This window comes from Sprattus sprattus, assembly GCF_963457725.1.
Source record: "Sprattus sprattus genome assembly, chromosome: 4".
Classification (NCBI taxonomy): Eukaryota; Metazoa; Chordata; class Actinopteri; order Clupeiformes; family Clupeidae; genus Sprattus; species Sprattus sprattus.
In genome coordinates this window covers 40,425,237-40,447,879 of record NC_137923.1, presented here as the reverse complement: position 1 = coordinate 40,447,879, position 22,643 = coordinate 40,425,237, and the positions used below count along the sequence as shown (strand labels likewise).

At 47.5% G+C, this 22,643-nt stretch overlaps 1 protein-coding gene across 1 annotated transcript in view; it reads left to right on the top strand.

Moving 5' to 3' along the window:
* trioa (trio Rho guanine nucleotide exchange factor a) overlaps positions 1 to 22,365 on the top strand; it is a 116,332-nt gene extending 93,967 nt beyond the window's left edge. Inside the window, 33 exon segments of the mRNA XM_080837427.1 lie at positions 40 to 109; positions 425 to 514; positions 623 to 715; positions 1,282 to 1,393; positions 1,769 to 1,959; positions 2,287 to 2,388; positions 4,450 to 4,601; positions 5,078 to 5,177; positions 6,072 to 6,224; positions 6,226 to 6,316; positions 7,252 to 7,541; positions 8,209 to 8,379; positions 11,200 to 11,295; positions 11,656 to 11,804; positions 12,250 to 12,316; positions 12,513 to 12,616; positions 12,886 to 12,955; positions 13,372 to 13,461; positions 13,672 to 13,764; positions 14,183 to 14,233; positions 14,340 to 14,417; positions 14,548 to 14,739; positions 15,482 to 15,662; positions 16,187 to 17,040; positions 18,088 to 18,335; positions 18,929 to 19,055; positions 19,164 to 19,191; positions 19,327 to 19,489; positions 19,680 to 19,801; positions 19,929 to 20,007; positions 20,212 to 20,412; positions 20,719 to 20,857; positions 21,124 to 22,365. Coding sequence (XP_080693553.1) covers positions 40 to 109; positions 425 to 514; positions 623 to 715; positions 1,282 to 1,393; positions 1,769 to 1,959; positions 2,287 to 2,388; positions 4,450 to 4,601; positions 5,078 to 5,177; positions 6,072 to 6,224; positions 6,226 to 6,316; positions 7,252 to 7,541; positions 8,209 to 8,379; positions 11,200 to 11,295; positions 11,656 to 11,804; positions 12,250 to 12,316; positions 12,513 to 12,616; positions 12,886 to 12,955; positions 13,372 to 13,461; positions 13,672 to 13,764; positions 14,183 to 14,233; positions 14,340 to 14,417; positions 14,548 to 14,739; positions 15,482 to 15,662; positions 16,187 to 17,040; positions 18,088 to 18,335; positions 18,929 to 19,055; positions 19,164 to 19,191; positions 19,327 to 19,489; positions 19,680 to 19,801; positions 19,929 to 20,007; positions 20,212 to 20,412; positions 20,719 to 20,857; positions 21,124 to 21,669 — 5,293 coding nt within the window. The 3' untranslated portion in view covers positions 21,670 to 22,365.
* The last annotated feature ends 278 nt before the right edge of the window (positions 22,366 to 22,643 follow it).

Below are 22,643 nucleotides of genomic sequence, written 5' to 3'. Positions count from 1 at the left end.
CTGTGTGTGTGACCCACTTTTTTCTTTCCTCATTTCCAGTATATTCCTCAAAGAGCTTGAGAAGTATGAACAGCTTCCAGAAGACGTAGGCCATTGCTTTGTAACCTGGGTAAGTGTGGGTAGCGGGTGAGAACTGAATTGTCTATGCTTTTGGTCTGTCAAAGAAGAAGATAATATAATTTATTTTCAGCAGTGACTTGAATCCATATGATTAGACCTCAATAGATAGCTATTCGAGGATATTATTTACCATATTAAGTAGCATGACAATGAACAACTGTGTGTTTCGCATAAACTATGGGAGGGCACTAGGTTTGCATTTAGGTCATCTCCGTATTGAGATAGACATCCTGAAGTCTTTAGTCATTTCCAGAAGACTTGCGTTGTTTGAGTAATCACTAACCGTGCACTTTTCCTGTCACAGGCGGACAAGTTCCAGATGTACGTGAACTACTGCAAGAACAAACCAGACTCCACCTCGCTGATCCTGGAGCACGCTGGGCCTTACTTTGACGTGAGTCGCCATCTTGGGCCTTAAAACCGCCAGCAACAGAAGCAGTATTACTAGAACAGGACATGAAATTCACCCTCCTAACTTGTTGTTGTTTCCTTTTGGTAACAGGAGATTCAGCAGAGGCATCGGCTGGCCAACTCCATCTCTTCATATTTGATCAAGCCTGTGCAGAGAATCACCAAGTACCAGCTCCTTCTGAAGGTTAGATGAGCCACACACACAGGACGGAAAAACAAGATGTTTGACAGTTATTCGTATTTACATTATATTTACATTCACTTTCAGTCCAATGCATTCTGTAGTATAGTACATCACGTCTATGAGTCCAGGTCTTAGAAAAGACTAGAACTAGTGCATCAGTGTCATCGTCATCAACTACCCTTTTTAGATAATATGCAGCAACATTACATCTCAAGACAAAGGTTGAATATGCAGCACTTCAACACTAAAGACAAGTACTGCGACGGGTCAGTTTTCTCTGACAGGGTTGAAATGTTGAAAGGTGTTTTTCCGGGTGTGCTCCGGGCTGCCTGGAATAGCAGGTTACTGACCTGCGCTAATGTGATGCTTTCACAGAGTCAAGCTGCTTGCTCTGGTTTACTGATCTGAGATCAGCATGTGGCCGTCAGAGCCACCAAGCCACTGGAGAATTAGATGCCGTGCATTTTGGGTGATCGCTCTCAGAGAAAGGTCAGACACTACAAGTTAAAGTGTAGTTTGAGTACTGAAAAGTGCGTGTGTGTGTGTGTTTGTGTGTGTGTGTGCAGGAGCTGTTGACCTGCTGTGAAGAGGGCAAGGGTGAGATCAAAGATGGCCTGGAGGTCATGCTCAGCGTGCCTAAGAAGGCCAATGATGCCATGCATCTCAGCATGCTGGAGGGTGAGTACACACACAGACACACTCACACACACACTCACACACACACTCACACACACACTCACACACAAATACTCAGCAGGCAAAATACTGAAATGTTGCTGCCTATCCCCGATTAGCGTTTCTACTCTGTGTACTGTTGTAAATTGTTTCTTGTTGGACGTCATAACGATGTAAGAATACATAATGAGGCACGATGAGCACCACTCAGAGAGGCTTTACCTCCAAATGTAATGACTGGCTGTAGTGCACACCTACAGCTGCGTGTTTTGGCACCCTTCTTGAGCCAGAGGAACTCTTGTCACATGACACGCGGTGAGTCTCCGTGTAAGAGCTCTCTTAACGCTAGACTCCCTCCGCGTCTCTCTCTCCCCCCAGGCTTCGATGAGAACATCGAGTCCCAGGGTGAGCTGATCCTGCAGGAGAGCTTCCAGGTGTGGGACCCCAAGACCCTGATCCGCAAGGGCCGCGAGCGCCACCTCTTCCTCTTCGAGATGTCCCTGGTCTTCAGCAAGGAGGTTAAAGACTCCAACGGCCGTAGCAAGTACATCTACAAAAGCAAACTGTTTGTAAGTGATTCCTTCATTACCGTTTCCAATCCTCTCCTCTCCGCTTTTCTTCTCTCCTCTCCTCTCCGCTTCTCTCCTCTCCGCTTTTCTTCTCTCCTCTCCTCTCCTCTCCGCTTTTCTTCTCTCCTCTCCTCTCCTCTCCTCTCCTCTCCTCTTCTCTTCTCTTCTCCCCTCTCTTCTGTCATACCTCCTTCACCCTCTCACATATTCTTTCTTGTATGCTCCAGCAGTGATGTTACTCACCTGTGTGTGTGTGTGTGTGTGTGTGTGTGTGTGTGTGTGTGTGTGTTTGTGTGTGTGTGTGTGTGTGTGTGTGTCTCCCCCTAGACCTCGGAGCTGGGAGTGACGGAGCATGTGGAGGGAGACCCCTGCAAGTTTGCCCTGTGGGTGGGCCGTACCCCTACCTCCGACAACAAGATTGTGCTCAAGGTAAGAGAGCCCAGTCCAGGAACTGTGCCGTGTTTTCCTCTCTTTTCCTCTCTCCTTTCCTCTCTCCTCTTTCACTATCTTTTTTTTTTGGTTATCCTTCCTCAGCCTCTCTCTATACATTCTTCTCTCTTCTTTCTCCTTATAAATCTCTCTCTGGCCTCATGTCTTTCTGTCATTTTTATCTCTGTCTATTTGTGCTCCCTGTGTGTACTCTCTCCTTCCTCTCCTTCTCCTTCTCTTTCTCTTGGTTTGCTTTATGGCATGGCTGTGTGGTGGTGCTGGTCTCGTGGGTTGGTGTTGTGGTCTTCTGAAGCATCTTTGGCATCCTCTCTATCCCTCATCCTCCTTCTGTTGATCTTTCCTCTCCTCTTTCTTCTCTTTCACTGTTCACACTCTGTGCAGCTGAGGCCTTTGGAGCCTCTCTCTCTCTCTCTCTCTCTCTCTCTTTCTCTCTCTCTCTCTCTCCCCTGCAGTATTAGTGCTGAAGAGGCTGTTCTTTAAATGCTTGCATCTCTGAATATTAACTAACGGGAGTGGGCTAGCATGCTGGATGCCCACGCTCGCTGACTTGAGCCTCTGCTCCAAGCCCTCCTACTGAGTGCTAAATCAATTTTCGCACTTTTCCAGGAGTGAGAGATTTCTATAAATTCCCTGACTTTCTGTGCTGCACGTTTCTCCACACCTAACTCTTATGTGTGGTGCATTATTAATGGCCGTGACCAGCTCTGCGTTACACAACACTCTCAGACTTCATTTTTTCTCGGCTGCTAATTAACCATTGATTCATTTTTAGTGGAGACACAGACTTTTTGCTCATGTTTTGTTAAGACGTCCATGATGACATCAGCAAGCTATTGGAACGCCTCAGTAGCACACGTTGCAATTTTCCACTTAAAATGGAGCTCAGCTTAGCTAGTCATTTGCTGGAAAAGCATGTTAGCCGATTTGCACCACATCCATATTCTCCAAAAAATCGTCCAAGTAACCCCCCCACTAAAAAGTCTTTAGGACTGACACTTGTGGCTGTGTGCATTGTAAATGGTGTCTGCCTTCCTAATACTAAACTGTATACTAACTGCCCTCTAAACAGCATGTCTTTTCTGCCTTTTCTCGAGAAGTACTCTTATAATAATGTCCTGTGCTCACCTCATGATGTACGTGTCTGTTGCTCATAAAATAATTTGAATCATAAAATGATTTACTTGTTCTAATCATTCACTTGTCCATCTGTGAAGTAGTGTAGTCTGTATCTCACTCAAATATTGACTATGTAGATGCTATTTTTATAATTAGATCTAGTAAATTCTTTATAATAATAGTTTTCAAAGATATATGTCAAAGCCATTTTAAATATCATATGCCGGTTCATTTAAAGGCCATACAGGTTTTAGGTATTTTACTAAACTGACATCAGGAATTTTATATTTAAAAAGACTTTTTTTTTTATTCAAACAATCCTTCATCGTGAACAACAGTCACCGATGATTTAAATAAATCTGCATATATTCTTAGTATTAAGTATTTCTAGCCTTATTTGTAGCGGATTTCAGCATCGTCAAGTTGATTGTTTGCGTTGAGAATCCATCCATTGTAATACATTGTTCAGAATCCAACTCCAGTCCAGCCGGTCAGCCTCAAACTATCAGTGTTTCCTGTCAGTCTGTCAGTCCAGCCACGTGTCCCATTTTAAGTGTCCTGCACAAACCCCGACTGAAATAGTAAAACTCTCTATTCTATATTTGAAATTAAGCCGAGTCAGGGATGCAAACACGGAGGCCTGGTGAGTACAGACCCTCAGAGCTCACCCCTTAGACACTCCTCACAACTCACATTCAAATAAACAGCATCAGAATGACCACTCTTACTTAACCATGTTTTTCTTCCTCTCTCTTTCTGCCCCTCACTCTAATATTCACACACACACACACACACACACACACACACACACACTCACATGGACATTCATACTCGAACATGCACAAAAATCTCTTCATGTCTATACAAACACACCCCCCTTCCTCTCTCTCTCTCACACACACACTCACACTCACACACACACAGGCCTCCAGCATCGAGAACAAGCAGGACTGGATCAAGCACATCCGCGAGGTGATCCAGGAGCGCACGGTGCACCTGAAGGGGGCGCTGAAGGAGCCCATCCACATCCCCAAACCCTCCACGGCCAAACACAAGGGCCGCAGATACACGCCAAAGTCAGTGAAGCCCACACATTCTTTTTTATTCTTTCATCCCGAATTCTCTTTGTAGTCCTGTTAAGTCTGACCAAATCATGTTCGGATGTTTCTCGGTGCTGTTTCTGTGCCTGTGTTGCAACTTTGTGAGGAACTGCAAGTGCCGAGGTTATGAATGTTTAGGTTCAGATGGTAGCAGTTCTAGCATGTTCTCTGTGTTTTGTCATGTCCTAGTTAAGCTGATTTGAATCCCAGATGACATTTTGTAGTTTGAGACTGAGGCTCATGGTCTAGTCTGTATTACCATATTTGAAAAGCGTCTTGTCTTTATAAATGTTTAATGTGTTAAGATATTTTTAATAACAATACCAGCTGTCTGATAGGATATATTGAATATGTGATTGTAAACTTGTTACATACTTTTGAGAAAGCCTGCCTTAGCGCCACGAACAGGATCACTTACTAACGTCCGACCTTTATCTCTGAATCTGGCACAGAGACGGAGAAGACCTGGACAGCCAGGGTGACGGCAGCAGCCAGCCGGACACCATCTCCCTGGCCTCACGCACCTCCCAGAACACACTGGACAGCGACAAGGTGAGGCAGAGACCACACTTCAGCCACCCAACTACCAACTCCTGAGCACTGCTGAAATGCTAGTAGTAGTTACGGAAGCTTCAGTTGTTCCAGCAGTTGTAGTAGCAAGTCCTCAACTCCTCAGTGTTGTCAGTAGAGCAGTTGTAGTAGCAAGTCCTCAACTCCTCAGTGTTGTCAGTAGAAGTAGGACGTGGTGGTAGGAGCAGGAGTGGGACTCCTCAGATAATAACTACTATTAGGAGTAGTACTCATAGTTCTAGAGGGAGGAAGAGGAGTGTGATTTCCAGTCAAGCGGTTTAGCTGCAGCTGCTAGCAGGTGCTGTGGGTGTTTTGAAAAAGGTAGTAGTCAGCACTTCCTGTAGGGATTTATTTCTGCTCTAATGCCAGAGAAGCCAGGAAGGAGATTTTTGCTGGTGTGACACTTCTAGTGAGATTGGGACACGCTCTAGGTTAGCTAAAGTTGAGTTGGTGAGACTGTAATGAGCTTATTGCTGATATGCCTCTCCTCTTCATCACCCCTCCCTTTTTCTCTCTCTGTCTCCGTCCTCCTCCTCCTCATCCATCTGTCGTGTGCTGTGTGAACTTCTCACTAATGACATGTTCTCTTTCTCCATCCCTTTCCCCACACCCATTTCCCCCTTTCTTGTTCTACTATTCTTTACTTCTCTTTCTATCTCTCCTCTTTTCATGTCCATTGACCTTCTCTGCTTTCATTCTCTCTCCCCCACCTCTATCCCCCACTACATCGGTCTCCCCCCCCCCCCCCCCCCCCCCCCCATCATTTTCTTTCCCTCTCCTTCTCCCTCCCCTCCTTTCCTATCTGTCCTCACTCTCTCCACCTCTCCTCCTCCTCCTCCTCCTCCTCCTCCTCCTCCTCCTCCCCTCCGCACACAGCTGTCCGGTGGCTGTGAACTGACGGTGGTCATCCACGACTTCCTGGCGGGCAACAGCAACGAGCTGACGGTGCGGCGGGGCCAGACGGTGGAGGTGCTGGAGCGGCTGCACGACAAGCCCGACTGGTGCCTGGTGCGCACCACCGACCGCTCGCCCCGCCCAGGAGGGCCTGGTGCCCTGCAGCACCCTCTGCATCGCCCACTCCCGCAGCAGCATGGAGATGGAGGGCATCTTCAACCACAAAGGTGGGTACCTGTACCTGCAGAGGGGATGGGGTCTAGGCCAGAGGATGGGAGGGAGGGAGGGCTTCCTCAAGCACAAGCGTGGGCACTAGATGGATGTAATGGATGCCTGTACATGTATGAATATTTATATATACAGTACCAGTCAAAAGTTTGGACACACCTTCTCATTTTTTGAGAAGCTTTTTCTTTACTTTTATTATTTTCTACATGGTAGATAACCCTTTTTTTGTTCAGTACATCATTCCATATGTGTTCTTTCGTAGTGTAAATGTCTTCAGTATTAACCTACAATGTAGAAAATAATACAAATAAAGACAAACACTTCTTAAAAAATGTAAAGATTTGTCCAAATGTTTGACTGGTACTATATTCATGTATGTATGAATATTTATATATATATAAATAAATATATATATATATATTCGCTTCACTCACAGGTGTAAGCACTGAGACAGATGCTGGTAGTGTAGCTACATCTTCATGTAGCCACTTGGGTGGCTAATCTGGCTATGTAGCACATAGTACACAAGTATACTAAAAAAAAACAGTGTAGTCAAAGGCCATTCACAGTGAATGAAAGTGGGGGCTGGGAATGGTAAAGCAAAGCTTTTTATGATTGTCTTTAGATTTAGGAATGCTATAGATGCTTCCAGCATAACCACCAGTCATCTTTTAGTGTTTCACACACTTTGGTCTTCTGTTTTACCATAGCCCTAGGTTTAATGATACATCTCAAGTGACGATAAAGTTCAGGTTGTGCTCTATACCTTCCAGTGATCTCTCTGTCTTTGTACTCATCCTTGCCTTTTCTCTCGCCCTCCTCTCTCTCTCTCTCTCTCTCTCTCTCGCTCTCTCTCTCTCTCTCTCTCTCTCTCTCTCTCTCTCTCTCTCTCTCTCTCTCTCTCTCTCTCACTCTCTCTCTCTCGCACCCTCAGACACGCTGTCGGTGTGCAGTAACGACTCGCTGCTTCCGGGCTCGTCGCACACGCTACAGCCGGGCCACGGCATGGGCTCGCACAGCTCACCGGGTCCCAAGAGGCCCGGCAACACGCTGCGCAAGTGGCTGACCAGCCCCGTGCGGCGGCTCAGCAGCGGAAAGGCCGACGGCCACGTCAAGAAGCTGGCTCGCAAGAAGAACCGCGATGTGCGCAAGAACGCCGACACCGGCTCGCAGAAGGACTCGGACGACAGCGCCGCCACACCGCAGGACGAGACCATCGAGGAGGTGAGATGGGAGGTAGGGGAGGAAGAGGAGGGCCGTGTGGGTGCCAGGTGAGATGGGAGGTAGGGGAGGAAGAGGAGGGCCGTGTGGGTGCCAGGTGAGATGGGAGGTAGGGGAGGAAGAGGAGGGCCGTGTGGGTGCCAGGTGAGATGGGAGGTAGGGGAGGAAGAGGAGGGCTGTGTGGGTGCCAGGTGAGATGGGAGGTAGGGGAGGAAGAGGAGGGCCGTGTGGGTGCCAGGTGAGATGGGAGGTAGGGGAGGAAGAGGAGGGCCGGGTGGGTGCCGGGTGGAGAGAGGGGTGGTAGTGTTGGCCTGGAGAGGGTGTGTGAGAGGATGGAGAAGAGGACGGCTAGTGTGTTGTGTCACTGGGCCCTAATATCATTAACGGGTAATAAGCAACAAGTGAAGTCCGTTGGTCATGAGCTAAGGTGTGGTGTTTCAATGTTATTGTCTATATATTGCCATCTGTTTGTTGGGTTGAATGTGTGTTTGTGTTTTAGTTTGTGCCTTTTCTGTGTTGGCTATCTTTCTGCACAGCGTTGCGTGTGTGTGTTTGCAAAGTCACTCAGAACATCTTTCTAACATTCTTTCTATTTGTCTGTGTGTGCTGCAAGTCCGTGAACACCCTAACAACCTGTGTGTCTCTCCTCTCTCTTCCCTGTTCCTTGCAGAGGGTGCGTAACGAGGGCCTGAGCAGCGGCACCCTCTCCAAGTCCTCCTCGTCGGGCATGCAGAGCTGCGGGGAGGAGGAGGGCGAGGAGGGGGCCGACTCGGTGCCTCTGCCCCCACCCATGGCCATCCAGCAGCACAGCCTCCTGCAGCCTGACTCCCAGGATGACAAGGTGAGCCAGGGCGTGCAGGGCACCAGCCTCAGGGGGGTCAGGGGCAGCGGTCGGGTGATCACGGGGGGGCAGTGTGGTGGAAGGGGTTGGTTGGGGTAGTTGCTAACGTGGGGGGTGAGGTGTTAAGGGGTATTTAAGGGACGATTTGGAACTGGTTGAATTCAAAGGAGGTGAAAAAACAAGAATCTGTGATAAAAAGGTTGGCCTTTAAAAAGACACAATATTTTTTTCTTCTGTTCATTTTGAAATGCCTGTTGTCACACTTGTTTGGAGTCACTCAGACATGGGGTCGGACCATTTCCTTATTTCCTTAAATAGGCCAAATTGCCCGTTGTTAACTGAAGTATTTCACCATGTTCACAAACATTGCCTTCGGTTCCTGCCCCCTACAGGAAGTAGTTTAGCCAAGTAGGTGCTCTAGTTTCACCCCCAACCCTTTTATGATTTCTCATTCTCAAACCCCCATCTCCCTCCCAGAGGAATGAGTTTCTACATAGACCCCTCTTCCCCCTTTTGGGTCAGTTTGCACCGCTCTGGTACATATCCTCTTTGATTTGAATGATCTCTTGCTTTTGTTTGGGTGAATCTCTCATCCCTTGGTTTCTTTTTTTTTTTTTTGCACCTTGTATGAAATGTGCCCATGTGACTGGTCTTTACGCCATGCACTGCATTGCCCGAAGCGTGCGCGGCGCGGAGTGTGCTGAGATCGGTCCTAAAAGAAGGAAACATTCAGCTATTATTGAATCTGTATTTAGACTGTTTGATCATTTTGTAGCCAAATCTTCTGTGACCTGAAAACTGAAATCTCTACACGCTTCACTTCGACCAAAGGTATTCACCAAAACCCACCACTAAGGGGCAGTTTTGTGCCGTTGCTGATTAGTAGGGCATTTGAACATGCCATTGAAACACCAAAGGGAGTATTGCTCCACAGCAAATGCCTCAAACAGACTTCACTCTAATCACCCCCTGGTGTCTATTAAACCAGGCGCACTTTTGGCAGTGCAGTGCATTGGGTAACATAGGTCTCTCACACTCTCTCTTTTTTTTACTCACACGCACGCATACACACACACACACACACACACACTCAAAGAAAGACTCTTGCTTGCACGCACACACACTCTCCAGCTCTCCCCCCCTTTTCTTCTTTGCACAGGTACAGGTTGTGTGACACTAATTGTTTTTGTTTTTCTCTTGTGTTGTTGTTCTGTTGTTCGCCCACCTGGTTCTTCTTCTTTTTGTTTCTCTTTGTTAACCACTCAAGCATTACAGCGTTGATTTGTGTCCTGTCTTTGTTTTATCTCAGTTTCCATACCTCTCCATCTGAGTCGCTTTCCCCCCTCTTCTGCTCTCCTTCCCTCCATCCAGAGTGTCCCCCCTTTCTGTTCAGCACCCCCCTTCCATGCTAGAACCTAAGATCCTGGTTTTTAGTTACCCCCTCCCCCTCCACACACCCCTGAGACACCCCAACCCCAACCACCACCCCAAATTAATTTTGCCTGCTCCTTTAGAATTCCTATTCTCTCTATTTCGCCCCCTTATTTGGTTACTTTAACTCTTTAGTTAGTCTTTCTTATGTAGAAACCCTGCTTTGAGTTGTCTTAACTGAAGATAGTAATGATTGCTTCGCAAGTTTTCTTTGCTGTTTTTAGTTTATTGCCTTGAAATATACTGATCTCTGAGTTTCTATCCTCCTCAATGGTGAGCAGTTCTTTCAACTAATCAAGTATATCAAAGCACATCTCCCCAGTTTTTTATATCATTTACCATTAAGTAGTAAACCTACTTGTTTTCCATTTCTGTACTTTGGAAATGAGAAAACTCCAAATCATCCAACCTGGTTTGTCAAAATCCATTTATTTATTTTGTTTTTGTAATTAGACTAGGGTGCCTCAGACAGCCTCCCGACTCATTCCTCAAGCGTAGCTTCAGAGCACAGCAGGGCACATGCACAGAGAGGGGGGCGGGGGTGTGTCCACGTGCAGCCGTGCGCGTGTGTGTGAGACACTTTGGTCATATGGGCGCCTGTCGTGAACGCACGTGTCCACGTCGGTGACATGCACTCGGTCAGAACACATGGGGGGGGTTCCATGTGCCTGACAATGACTCTGAATCTTACTCGCCCCGCCCCCCCAAAACCACACACACACACCAACAACAACAACCACCCTCTAACGTGCCCCACCCCCATACCCCCAACCCATCACCCCCCCCCCTCCCTCTGTGCTTCGCCCTCCATAACCCCCCCCCTCACGGGTGTCTAATTGGCATCTAAAAGCTAACGCCACCGGAGGCCGCTGCCAGACCTAAATTGGAAAGTCTGGAAGGCACAGCAAGGGTGAGAGTCTCTGCTAGCTTTTACTCTTTGTGGTGGACAGCACTGTGTCAGTCTGGCCTTAGCTGGAGGACCCCTCAAAAGGCAATAACAGACAGGGGTCAATTTAATGTACACATTGAGTTTTATTTAGTATAGAACTTGAGCTCCCTGAGGGGCTTAAGTATTTTAGTTTAGTATGATGAATTATTGTTGGGTCCCTGTGGTTCTTCTTAAATTATGATGGTATGTTCCCAGCATTCAATCATGTTAAATTCTATGGAAGAATATGAAGGAATCAACCTTGATTCCCCTAATTCTATTGTGTAGCTGTGGGGGTAAATCAACTGAACTAAATAATGAACTAGTTGAGAGATAGTGAATAAGATCCCAAAGTTTGTATGTACACCTCTTTATGTTTGCATCTCGTCTGAATGTCTTTCTTCCCTGTGTCTTCATTTTCTCTCTCTCTCTCTCTCTCTCTCTCTCTCTCTCTCTCTCAGACGTCCTCCCGTCTGTCCGTGCGTCCCTCCAGCTCAGAGACCCCCAGCGCTGCTGAACTGGTCAGTGCCATCGAGGAGCTGGTCAAGAGTAAGATGGTAAGAGTCAATCAGACACGCACACATTTACAATCTTGCCCAGCACTGAGAGATATGTGATGGTGGCAGTTTGTTGTGAAGCCGTGTGTGTGTGTGTGTGTGTGTGTGTGTTTGCGCCTGTGTGTGCTAGTTTGTGGGCTCTGAGGCCTTTTCATTTGGCTTTTTCATTTGGCTATGAGGCCAGCAGTGCGTCCTGACTTTGATCTCTCTCTCTCTCTTTTTCTATTTCTCTTTCTCTCTCCTCGCTCTCTCTCTCACCTCCTCCCTCCTCTCTCTATCTCTCTCTCTCTCTCCCTCCCAATCTCTCCCCTCCTCCCTTCTCTCTCTCTCTCTCTCTCTCTCTCTCTCTCTCTCTCTTAGGCTCTGGAGGACAGGCCTAGCTCTCTGTCAGTGGAGCAGGGCGACAGCAGCAGCCCCTCCTTCAACCCGTCCGATAACTCGCTCCTCTCCTCCTCCTCCCCCATCGACGAGATGGAGGAGCGCAAGACCGGCTTCCTCAAGAAACGCCAGTACGTCGCCCACTCTTTCCTCCCACTTGGCCTTCACCACCTCCCTTCCTCCCTCTGCTTGGCTCTGACTCAGCGCCTCCTTCTCTGTTCCCCTAAGACTTCAGTATGATCTATCTGGGATTCCCCTCCTCCTGTTTTTCCACTTCAGGGCTGTTTCAGACGTACCACTGTCCTTCATCACACCTCCCATCATATGATTACTATCACAGCGCAGCACTTTTATCCGCTCATATGACTGATCCACACATATTTGACTGCTCGAATCTTCATACCTGTAATATTGGTAGACATGCTTGCCTCGTCATTGTTCATTTGAAGTTATCATCTTGTCATCGCAGTTGTTGTCATCCTCTTCTTACACGTCTCAATCTCCTCACGTCTCCCTGTTGACTCTGTGGACTCTGGGGAACTCTGAGCTGAGGTGTGTCTTCTCTCTCCCCTGCAGTTATGTTTTACTGGAGCTGGTGGAGACAGAGAGGGATTACGTGAGGGATCTGGGCTTGGTTGTGGAGGTGAGTTGGTCTGTGTGTGTGTGTGTGTGTCTGTGTCTGTTTCTGTGTTTCTGTGTGTGTGTGTGTGTGTGTGTGTGTGTGTGTGTGTGTGTGTGTGTGTGTGTGTGTGTGTGTGTGTGTGTGTGTGTGTGTGTGTGTGTGTGTGTGTGTGTGTGTCATCCATAACTAATGCCATGTGAACATGTGCACCTGGCAGGGCTACGTGGCCAGGATGAAAGAGGACGGCGTCCCTGACGACATGAAGGGGAAGGACAAGATTGTCTTTGGCAACATCCACCAGATCTTCGACTGGCACAGAGAGTATGTGTACATCACCACCTTACCTCCCTCTAAGCATACTCATAACACACACACACACACAATCTACCTGGTGGCCCTCTGTGTTCCTTCAATTCGAAAGAAAGATTGTAGGAATTAAGTCATGGGATTAAATCCCAGCAGTACACACACTGATGCCTGAATGATCTATCTGTAACAGACCTCCATAGGGATGATCTTTTGGTCTTTCTCTGGGTTTGGTTGGTGGGATTGTCATTTGTCATAATGTTTCCTCCATTTCTGTGTTGTAGCTTCTTTCTGGGAGAGTTGGAGAAGTGCCTTGAAGACCCTGACCGACTGGGCTCTCTGTTTGTCAAACATGTGAGTTAGTCCCTGGTGTTCACACACACACACACACACACACACAGACACACACAGACACACACACAGACACACACACACACACACACACACAGACACACACACACACAAATACAGACACACACACACACACTCACTCACACACACGGTGGTGTCCATCTATCATGCCTGAAATGTCAAGGTCAAGCACTGCTTACAAAACAGAGATTGTATTACAAGACTTCTGTGAGTGGGATGCTGTTCATTTTGCTCTTCAGATCCTCTCTGGTTCCTGAGTGGGTGAGAGTGTGTGTGTGTGTGTGTGTGTGTGTGTGTGTGTGTGTGTGTGTGTGTGTGTGTGTTAGTGTGTATGCGTGTGTGTGCTTGCGTGGGTTAGAGTATGTGCTAATCCAAGGCATCTGTTTTATCCACTGCAGGAGCGGAGACTGCACATGTACATTGTCTACTGCCAAAACAAACCCAAATCGGAGCACATCGTCTCTGAGTATATCGACACTTACTTCGAGGTACACTGCCCCTTAGATTCCTCCTCTGTGTGTGTGTGTGTGTGTGTGTGTGTGTGTGTGTGTGTGTGTGTGTGTGTGTGTGTGTGTGTGTGTGTGTGTGTGTGTGTGAATATGGAGTTCCTGGTAAGTCTCTCTCTAAATTGGCTGACTCCACATAAACCCCTCATACTGACCTCTGACACTTGACCTTTGACCTTTAATTGTCCTCAGGACCTGAAGCAGCGCTTGGGTCACAGGTTACAGATCACAGACCTCCTCATCAAACCTGTGCAGAGAATTATGAAGTACCAGCTCCTGCTGAAGGTAAGAGAAAATGTCTCGTGTTGATGCAGTAGACACCTCTAGTAAAAAGCATCTTCTCAGTAAGTCCTTATGCAGTCATTTACATTTACATTCAGTCATTTAGCAGACGCTTTTGTCCAAAGGGAGAGAACAGTCAAGCTACGAGCAATAGAACCTAGTGTAACAATAAATACTACCTTACATTTGACGTATTAAAAAAAGAAGAAAAAAAAGAGCGGGAATGTTGCAAGTTAAGCACTAGTCGAGGTGCCAGTCTGAACTAGACATCCACATTATGTTATATTAACAGTACTGTACTTTCGAAATATTCAATATGCACTGCTAAATAAACCTTGGTCTGTTATAATAATGTATGTGTGGACATAAAACATTGTATTTAATGAGGTTTTGTGTTGTGTTTTTTTGTCCAACCTTGCAGGATATCCTCAAGTTCTCCAAAAAAGCTCTGCTAGACTGTCTGGATTTGGAGGTGAGTGTTTTGTTTTTGTTTGTTTTAGTTTTTGTTCTGTTTTCCATAGTGTTTGTGTGGGCCACCTCAGTGCCTCATCTTCAGCACTGTTGTGTCTGTGTTGCAGAAAGCATTAGAGGTCATGTGCATTGTACCAAAAAGATGCAACGATATGATGAATGTTGGTCGACTCCAAGGATTTGACGTAAGTATTGACTTAACTGAATACTACATAAATACAATATGGTGGAGTTCTGGAGCAAAGTAAGAATTTTCTCCTTTTGCAGAAACTTACTTTCTCTCTCTCTCTCTCTCTCTCTCTCTCTCTCTCTCAGGGGAAGATTGTAGCCCAGGGCCGTCTCCTCCTGCAGGACACCTTCCTGGTCTCCGACCCTGACGGAGGCCTTCTATCCAGGATGAAGGAGAGGAGAGTCTTCCTCTTTGAGCAGATTGTCATCTTCAGTGAGCCCCTGGACAAGAAGAGAGGCTTCTCTATGCCAGGCTTCCTTTACAAGAACAGCATCAAGGTACAGCCCGGTGTCACATCACTGGCCACAGACTACACCCAAGTATCACACTGCAGAATCTGGGCTCAGGGTTAGAGATGCTCTTACTGTAAGGATACAGGTCTAACTGCAGACAGGCAGATCACATAAGCAGTCCTGTCTGTCAGCTTTTACAACAGGCCAAAAGCAGCATCTCAAGGTACTCAGGTCACTTAATTATTCAGGCCACTGTTCCCACCGTCATGGAAATTCTTGAAAAGTCATGGAATTTTTTAATCCTATTTTCCAGGTCTGGAAAAGTCATGAAATTCAGTTAATTCATTAAATGTTTTGTAAAAGTGATTGCAATTTGATTTTGTTGTTATGGAGTTCTAAACAAATTAATTATGTTTTTCTACTCTTCCATGGATAATATTTCATTGTGCAAATTTCTACAGCATGATACAGTCTCCACTTGAATTTCACATAGCCTGACTAGCCTATTAGAAAAGGAATGGAAATTATGTTTAATTTTGTATTCAATAATTAGGCCCAGCCTGTAGAGTAATGGATGGAAATGTGTGTATGTGTAGGTTGTGAAGGCTCATGGGAAATTCATGACTTGTCCTTTTCTTTTTTTAAATGTTCATAAAAATGGATGGGAACCAAGTTGTTGGTTATTTCATTAATATATTAGTTAGTACAACCTTATCTGGGAGTGGTGGAGGTAGAAAGACAGTGGGTCTTATTGAATTAATACATCTTCTGTCTTTATCGCCTGTAGGTGAGCTGTATGGGCCTGGAGGACTGTTCAGACGGCGACCCCTGCAAGTTCGTGATGACCTCTCGGACGGCCAGCGGCAGCACCGAGTCCTTCATCCTGCACTCGGCTCACCCCGGGGTCAGGCAGGTCTGGAACCTCCAGATCGGTCAGATCCTGGAGAGCCAGCGCAACTTCCTCAATGGTACCAGCATCCAACCACACAGCACCACTCTCACTCGACGCTTTAGTCTCACCCGTGATACAGTGTTATTGTTAACAATTCCATATAAATAAATCTAATTGAATTGAAGTGTTTTTATCAGTATCAGTTCAGTATTGTGACAGTTTTGTTTTGTTGTTGAAATGTCATGTCAATACATCTCTAACTTACCTCTACTAACTCCGAGATTTCATCCCTCATACTGTATGCTAACTCTATTAACTGATTTCCCCTTGTGGTTCAAACCCAGCCCCACCTTCCCTTTGTTTACCTCTGCCTATGATTCCTGCTCTGCTGGTTACTGAAACCACTGTCTCATTCTCAGTGGTTTCTTTCTCTTTCTCCCTCCTCTTCCCCACACTCTTCCTGTACCTTCACTTCATACCTCACCCTCTCTCTTTCATCTCCACGGTCTCCTTTCATTCCTCTGACCCTCTATCTCTTACCTGCCACCTCCTACCTCTGTCTGTCTCTCTCTCTGGCATTCTGTGTATGTCTCACTGCAGCGCTTACCTCTCCCATAGAGTACCAGAGGAACCACATCGGAGGGGGAGCGAGTGGCCCTAGTGGCCCCAGCAGCAGCAGCCAGGCGGGGGGCAACAGTGGGCCCGGCATGGCCTCCGGTGGTGGTGGAGCTGGCGGGGGAGGAGGAATCTCCGCTGGGTCGTGCTCCCGCTCTCGACCCTCGCGGATCCCCCAACCGTCCCGCCTTCCCCAGCCCCTCCGCCACCACTCCCCCGCCATGGGCTCTGGCGAACTCGACGGGCCCGACAAATTATCAGGTACGTCCTCCCGTCCCGTTGCCACAGCTATCCCCACGCTCCCATCCCCATCCTCCACCGCCCCAGCCATTGACCCAGAACACAGCCGGGAGGTCCGGACGAGGATGCAGGACAGCCCTCGCTCCAGACGGCCCGACAGTGGCTCCAAGGAGATCCCGGTCGAGCCGCCAACTCCCCCTGTGGTCCCCGTGGTCCCCGTGGCCCCTCGCACCGCCACGAGTCCGGTAGCAATGGTTAAGCCCCGGCCAGGAGCCCTCTCCCCCATGGCACCCCAGCTGGCCTCCCCCTCCTTTGGGAAGGAGGGTCTCCCGCCCTGCAGCCCCGTGCAGAAGACCGCCTCCACACCAGGTGCCGGCAGTTCCTCAGGCTCCTTCTGGAGCTCCATTCCGGCCTCTCCCGCCAGCCGGCCCGGCTCCTTCACCTTCACGGGGGAGGCCTGCGACACACTGGGCCGGCAGAACCAGAACCAAAACCAGAACCAGAGTCACCGGCACTCCACCCACAGCAAGGACGCTGACCGCATGAGCACCTGCTCCTCGGCTAGCGAGCAGTCCGTGCACTCCATCCAGAGCAATGGGGTAAGAAGCCCTACTCAAGCCCCAGGCTTCGGTTCGGCCTCCTCCACTGACAGGCACTGGCTGTACTAAAAAAAAATAAAAAAAAGATTGCTTGCTACTACCAGGCCAAAACCCTCCTAGGGAAACGCCTCCTCTTCTGCCTGCCTTCTCCGATGTCTCTACTGACTGTACTAACACGATTTAGGACATTTTTCTGGCTGTCTGCTTTCTCTCTGTGCCAGTCTTCCACTAACGCCTCTCATGTCGGCACATTGCTCTGTGTGTACGGAACCTAATCAGAAATGCATTTTCGACTGCTACTAATGTCTAGTGATCCATCATCTCCGTATCAGCGGATGCCTGACGCGTCTCTGAGGATCGTCCTCCTGATGTCAAGCTGCCTCCACCGCTTCCTTCTCAAATTCTGCTCTGATAACTGTCCTTCCTGCCTTCCTGTTGGTGGAGAGGGACCTGACGGCCGAGCGCCCACTGTATCTCCTTCTGCCTGTCTACTTGCTCTTAACCAGATCCGTCCAGAGTGGTGATTTTAATCTCTGTAGACCAGAACAGACAGACCAGGTGCCTGTTGTCAGAGTTTTAGTAACTCTTTCCGCCGTCTCGATCAATCCTTTTTTTCTTCATCGACTTTCTCTCCTGCCTTCTTTAGTCCTCTTCTCTGGTGGCTTAGGCCCCACACTTCCTCTTTCCTCTGCCGTTTGGCCTATAACATCCAATCTCGGCAGACTGGAGCATCTTGGGACTGTGGTTTTTTTTTGTGTGTGTGTTTGCCCCAGATTGATGTACTAAACTAGAGAATACTTGTGTGTATCTAAACTAATATAACATGACCTTGTAATGTATAGAATTTCTTAAGGCAACCATAATAGAATTATTTTGTGTTTGTTTTGTTGACGAAAAAAAAACAGTGGGAGCATGTGACGTAGAATAGATGATATGCACCAACTCTCCATCCCCAGCAGTTGCACTTACCAGTATTTGTGTGTGTGTGTGTGTGTGTGTGTGTGTGTGTGTGTGTGTGTGTGTGTGTGTGTGTGCCTGTGTGAGCAGAGTGAAAGCAGCAGCAGCAGCAACATCTCCACCATGCTAGTGACGCAGGACTACGTGGCTTTGAAAGAGGATGAGATCAGCGTGAGCCAGGGCGAGGTGGTGCAGATCCTGGCCAGCAACCAGCAGAACATGTTCCTGGTGTTCCGCGCCGCCACCCAGCTCTGCCCCGCCGCCGAGGGCTGGATCCCCGGTCACGTGCTGGGCCACACCTCCACCATCACCCCGGACAATACAGATGGAACCATCAAGTACGCACTAGACACATCCAGCACATATGAAAGGGAGTAGAACGTTTGGATTGACCACTGGTCACATCCAGCACACTTAGAAGGAAGTAGGATGTTTGGATTAAACACTAGTTACAGCCATCACACTTAAAAGGAAGTAGGATGTTTGGATTGAACACTGGTCACATCCAGCACACTTAAAAGGCAGTAGAATGTTTGGATTAAACACTAGTAACATCCAGCACACTTGGAAGGAAGTAGGACGTTTGGATTGAACACTGGTCACATCCAGCACACTTAGAAGGAAGTAGAACGTTTGGATTTTACCAAGCGCAGAAGGAAAAGAAGAGTGTAGACTGGGCAATAATGTATAATTATGCATTTCACACTGAACATACTTAGATTTAAGATTGTATGCTTAGCTTGCAGATGTGGTGATTATAATGATATTAAACAGGGTAATGTAAATGAAAAAAATACTGATCTAAGTGTAGATTTCTTGTTTACAGTGGGGGAGAACTGTCGACTGTGCCGACTGTAATGTTTTGACTAAACACAAGTGTGCTGACCTGTAACTGTACTGACCCTAGTGCCTGTCCTTGCTCCGCCTACAGGAAATCATCATCATGGCACACGTCCCTCCGCATCCGCAAGAAGTCAGAGAAACGAGAGAAAGAGAGTAAGCTGGAAAACGGTTACAGGAAATCCAGAGAGGGCTTAGCTGTGAAGGTTTCTGTAAAGGTCCGTCACCCCTTTCTTCTTTCCTCCTATGCACATTACAGTAAACACTTTGCTTGTTTCAAAGATCCATAAGCACTGCATTCATTGTTTGTCTCTTTTGTGTTTTAGCTTCTAAATCCAAACTATATCTACGATGGTAAGTTTTAATGCCCTTGTCCTGCATTTTTGCACCAAACTAACCAATTCAGTGATTCACCATATACCAGTTGCATTGTTAAAAGACCCACATTGGGAAAATAAACTAAGAACATTTTCGATTCTTGTCTTGTAGTTCCACCGGAGTTCCTAGTGCCCCTGAGCGACGTCACCTGTGACAAAGGCGAGTGTGTGACCCTCAGGTGTAAGGTGTGCGGCCGGCCCAAAGCCACCGTTACCTGGAAGGGGCCGGACCAAAACACACTTACCAACAACGGCCACTTCAGCATAGCCTACAGGTACACAGTCTAGTTACCAGTCCAGTCACTCACTGTAGTAATTCACACAAAGACTGCTTGGGTCAAGCAGAGGTTGTATACACAGTTCAGACATGCCATGTTGTTTCCTGTTGTTGTTTCGAGTTTGTTTGTTTGTTTGTTTGTTTGTTTTTCACTTTTTACATCTTCGCTCTTTTCTCTCTTAACACAGTGACACTGGTGAGTCCACGCTGCGTATTGTGGGCGTTGCTGCGGACGATGACGGTGTCTATACCTGCATCGCCACCAACGACCTAGGCAGTGTGACCTCATCAGCCAGCCTCCGAGTACTAGGTGAGAGTGCCTCTTCACACACACACACACACACACACACACACACACACACACACACACACACACCTAGGTGCAATGATCTAAATGCACATGTAAAAAAGCATATCTGACCCTTCTTGTTTCACAGGAACGTCCAGTGATGGACTGCGTGTCCTGTGGAAGGACAACTACGAGTCCACTTTCACTGAGGTAGCAGAACTTGGCAGGTAAGGACTTACATTCCTGTACAACTTCCACTGAAATCAAAAGAAGTTTGAGCCAATAGGATTGTAGTTTTACAAACCTGTAGTGTAAAGAGGATGTATTTACAATGCATATTTCCTGAAACAGATGCATTTAAGATGCATATTACCCTTTTGCTTACTGGTAGAGTGGTACCAACGTTCACATGGCATGTGCTTCACCACTAGGGGGCGCTTCGCGGTAGTGAAGCGGTGCGACCAGCGCGGCTCCAAGCGCACCGTGGCGGTTAAGCTGGTCAACAAGAAGCTGATGAAGCGAGACCAGGTGACCCAGGAGCTGAGCATCCTGCAGAGGCTCCAGCACCCCCATATCGTCTGCCTGCTCGACACCTACGAGACCTCCAGCAGCTACGCCCTGGTCCTGGAAATGTGAGTGTTGCGCAGGATGCGTGAATACACACACACACACACACACCAACAGACACCACTATTAAATCCGTTAACCAGATCCATGTTTATAAACAGTTGTTTCATAAATATAGTAAAGTATATGACTATGAACCTCAGTTATGTTGACGGACAGATTTAGCCAATTGCTCAGTCTCTCTCACATGCTCATTCTCTCTCTTAGACACTCACACACACACACAAAGACACGCTCACACACTCACACACAGACACTGTTGCATCCAAAACGCAGGTCAGTGTTTATAAACAGTGGTTTCGTTTGTCCAGGTCTGACCAGGGTCGTCTGCTTGACTACATTGTGAGCTGGGGGAACCTCACGGAAGAGAAGGTGGCCTTCTACCTACGGGACATTCTAGAAGCTTTACACTACCTGCACAACTGCAGGATAGCCCACCTGGATTTAAAGGTGAGCACAAACCCGATACTTGTGGCCCAGTGTGGCTCAACAAACCATGCTTTCTGTCTGACATAGTTCTGTCCTATTCAGGGGGGCCACTGAAATATAACATTTGTTTCCTGGATCAGCAAACTCTGATTATTTGCTGCTGTGTACAGTACACTTGTACAGCTAGAATATATATTTTACAAGGTTGTTGATTAAGCTCTACAGCCAGCTTTGCGTCTGTGCAACCTGATTCACCCATGACCCAATAATTTCCTCTCCTCCGTCAGCCTGAAAACCTTCTGGTGGACCAGTGCTCATCGCAGCCCACCGTGAAGCTGACTGACTTTGGCGACGCCGTGCAGCTGAACTCGGCCCACTACGTGCACCCGCTGCTGGGCAGCCCCGAGTTCGCCGCCCCCGAGCTGGTCCTGGGGGAGCCGGCGGCGCTGGCGTCGGACCTGTGGAGCCTGGGCGTGATCACCTATGTGGTGCTAAGCGGCGCCTCGCCTTTCCTGGACGAGAGCGTCGAGGAGACGTGCCTCAACATCTGCCGGCTGGACTTCAGCTTCCCCGGGGACTACTTCCAGGGCGTGAGTGCGGCGGCGCGGGACTTTGTGTGCCTGCTGCTCCGCGCCGAGCCCTGCAAGCGTCCGCCCGCCGCCGCCTGCCTTCAGGACCCCTGGCTGCAGCCCAGCGCGGGCGGCCACTCAGTCGAGTGCCTAGACACATCCCGCCTCATCTCGTTCATCGACCGCCGCAAGCACCAGAACGACCTCCGACCTCTCGGCGGCATACGGGCCTTCCTGCACAGTAGACTTCAACCCAGGATATGAAATGGATATTGTGATGGGGGAGAGGGGTGGGGCATACATTTTCGAGCCAAATTAAAGGCCAAAATCGAAGAAGAAGAAGAAAAAAAAGAATGATCTCATCCTCTTTCAGCTGCCAATCGTGATTTATGTTTTCAGAGGAAGCCTGCTTTCCTCTTTCAATCAGAACCAATCAGAGCCTCAGAGAATGTCATTATTGACATTCTCAGCCAATCAAAACAAAAAACAAAACAAAAAAACTTAAGGATCGCTAGTCCTGTCCCTGTCCTAAGCTGCTGGCTGTTTTTAAACTCACTTGATTTGTAGAATGAACAGGATCGGAAATCCGACAAGTTAGTTTTGTTATCTGATAACTTTCACGTAGATTTGCCGAAACACCGAAGCCACAAGAGATGGACTTGAATCTACGCGTGGAAAACAGGAAAAGAAACCTGCACAAACATGGTGGAGCTACCCTGTGGGGGGAGGCATCACCAGTTAAAACTAGCGTGGAGAACAAAATGTTTTTTGTCAGTTTTATTTTTCTTTTGCCTGAGCCAGAGAGAGCAAGCAGTCCTGCTTTGCGCTTTTACAGTATTAAACTTCAGAACATTAGAGCAAAAGCAAAAACAAATACAAGAAATACCCTTTCATAGAGACAATGTATAGGAGAAAAGATCAAAATCAGGTGAAGAGAACTTCCACGCCTTTTCCAAACCACATTTGAATACACTGTACTTACGAAAGCAAATAAAAGCTAAAAAAGAAAGATATAAATATATATATATATATATATATATATATATATATATATATATATATATATGTGTGTATATATATATATGTGTGTGTATGTTCTCAAACAAAACGCCCTCTGGTCAAAGATAAATATTTGGGGAGATTCTCAACGCCAAACTCCCGAGCTTGACACTGATATCTTGAGATATTTTTTAAGTCCGATCAAAGTGTTTTTGATTGCTTCATTAGTTATTAAATCT